This window comes from Olea europaea, unplaced genomic scaffold (assembly GCF_002742605.1).
Source record: "Olea europaea var. sylvestris unplaced genomic scaffold, O_europaea_v1 scaffold349, whole genome shotgun sequence".
NCBI lineage: Eukaryota > Viridiplantae > Streptophyta > Magnoliopsida > Lamiales > Oleaceae > Olea > Olea europaea.
This window is the reverse complement of record NW_019254008.1, coordinates 353,678-356,146: the sequence shown is the minus strand read 5'-3', so window position 1 is coordinate 356,146 and position 2,469 is coordinate 353,678. Positions and strand designations below refer to the sequence as shown.

The following is a 2,469-nucleotide window of genomic DNA, read 5'->3' as shown; positions in this document are numbered from 1 at the left end:
TCTTGTAGCTGCTGTTGTGGCTCCTGTGGTTGGAGTAACTCAAAGCAAAAATGGCAAATCTAAGGGTGAAAATAAGTCCATGTCTTCTGCTATCAAAGCTTTGTGCGATGTTACTTTGTATCCAGATTCATGTTACAATAGCATGTCTCCTCTTGTGAAGTCTGACAATTTCAAGCCCGAAGACATCTACAAATTGTCGGTCCAAGTCGCGATAAACGAGCTTTCTATGGTCTCGAAAGATTTCTTTGACGATGGAATCAAGAAATTCAACATCACAGATAAAATGACAGTTGCTGCCTTGGAAAGTTGCCAAGATTTGATTTCTCTTGCGTTGGATCATCTTAATAAATCACTGTCCATAGAAGACATGAAATTGTTCGAGGCGTTTGAAGATCTCAGGACGTGGTTGAGTTCTGCGGGTACTTATCAGCAGACATGCATAGATGGCCTTGAAAACGCTTCAAATGGATTGAGCAGTATTATGGTTCAAAACCTAGAGTTCCACTGAATATACCAGCAATAGTGGGGCCATCATTAGCTCGATTGAAGAGTCTATTGGTTCATTGGGTGGGATTGGAAGGCGTCGTTTGATGAGTTTCAGCGGCAGTGAAGAGCCAAATTGGTTGTCGTTTAAGGACCGGAAACTTCTACAAGCTCCGAATTCAAAGATTAAGGCAGATGCCGTGGTGGCAAAAGATGACTCTGGAAAATACAAGACTATTTCAGCTGCCCTCGAGGCTGTGCCGGAGAAGAGTAAAAAGAGATTTGTCATCTATGTGAAGAAGGGACTTTATGTCGAAAATGTTAGGGTCGAGAAGACAAAATGGAACGTTATGATCCTTGGCGATGGAAGGGATGAAACCATTGTTTCTGGCAGCCTCAATTTTGTTGATGGAACTCCCACATTTCAATCTGCAACATTTGGTAAGATGTAGTAAAGCTTTGGAAATCCATTTTAACCAGAGTCTTGCTTTTACATAGAGCTATTATTTTGGACATTACAATAGACAATATATTAGCTAATGTTTTGGTTTTTCTATATAGCTGTGTTTGGACAAGGATTTATAGCTCGAGACATGGGATTCCACAATACTGCTGGAGCTGCCAAGCATCAGGCAGTGGCCTTGATGTCGACTGCTGATCTTTCTGTCTTCTACCGATGCAACATGGACGCATTCCAAGATACTCTCTACTCACATTCCAATCGCCAATTCTACCGTGAATGCAACATATATGGTACGGTCGATTTCATCTTCGGGAATGCAGCAGTTGTGATCCAGAACTGCAACATTCTCCCCAAGAAGCCCATGCCTGGCCAACAGAACACCATCACCGCACAAGGCAAGATCGATCCAAATCAGAACACTGGAATTTCGATTCAAAACTGCACCATTTTGCCCGCTGGCAATCTCACTGGAGTCAACACTTTCTTGGGGAGGCCTTGGAAAAATTACTCCACAACTGTTTACATGCAAAGCATGATGGGAAGTTTCATTGATCCGAAGGGGTGGTTGCCATGGGTGGGCACGAGTGCACCGGACACCATATTCTATGCTGAATTCCAGAACTTTGGCCCTGGAGCTGTGACCAAAAATCGGGTCAATTGGAAAGGATTGAACCTTAATATTACTGCAAAGCAGGCCAAAAAGTTTACTGTTGACTCATTCATACATGGGCAGAAATGGCTTCCTGATGCAGGTGTTAGCTTCAAATCTGGTCTTTGAATCTGCGACACTTGAAAGTTTTTGAAGTCCTTCATGTTCACATTTGTTTGATTTGTTTTAACCGTTCTGCTGTTTCTTCATGTTTTGCTTTTTCACTAAATTTTAAATACTTGTAAATCAGTTGATTCGAAATCAAAATGAGTAAATTTAAAAAATTCTTTTTTGAAAGAATATGTGCTGTCAATTCTGCGTATTTTCTATTAGATTTTTGTCTTCACTAATGCTTTGAAAAGATGAGCACAAAAACAAGAAGGTTGGAAATTGCACAAACTTGAACTTTGACAATAACGGCTTCAGCGTCACTTTCCTTATTTGCGAACACTATAGAAAATTGATGTCTATACTCAAGGTCGGTACTTTCCTTATTTCTATACACCAAAATGCTCTCTGCTCTTACCCTTCCAATCGAGTTCCTTTTCCGTTCTACATCTGTTCCCACACTTTATAAAAATCATGTATAATAAACGACATACATTTCCATTTCCACAAGAAAATGTTCTAGCATTGTTCATTGCAGCCCACAAAGAAAATGAGTGCAATGCAAGAACTAAGCTTGAGTGGTTGATCACCGAAAATCGGGTTATTTTACAGAATGAAACACTTTTTGTTCATGAAACAAGGACCCCAATTCATGGATATTTCAGATCGAGAAATCAAGATAAGTGGATGATTTTGTCGAAGAAATCAATAGATCAAAGCATGTTACAGTCCGATTAAAGAAAATTTTAATACTCACTTATCACAT

At 40.0% G+C, this 2,469-nt stretch overlaps 1 protein-coding gene across 1 annotated transcript; it reads left to right on the top strand.

Moving 5' to 3' along the window:
* The first annotated feature begins 6 nt into the window (after positions 1 to 6).
* Positions 7 to 1,830, top strand: LOC111386283 (probable pectinesterase/pectinesterase inhibitor 46). The gene is given in 3 exon segments (XM_023010745.1): positions 7 to 495; positions 497 to 924; positions 1,045 to 1,830. Coding segments are annotated over 3 exon segments (1,524 nt in total). The 5' UTR covers positions 7 to 79; the 3' UTR covers positions 1,725 to 1,830.
* The last annotated feature ends 639 nt before the right edge of the window (positions 1,831 to 2,469 follow it).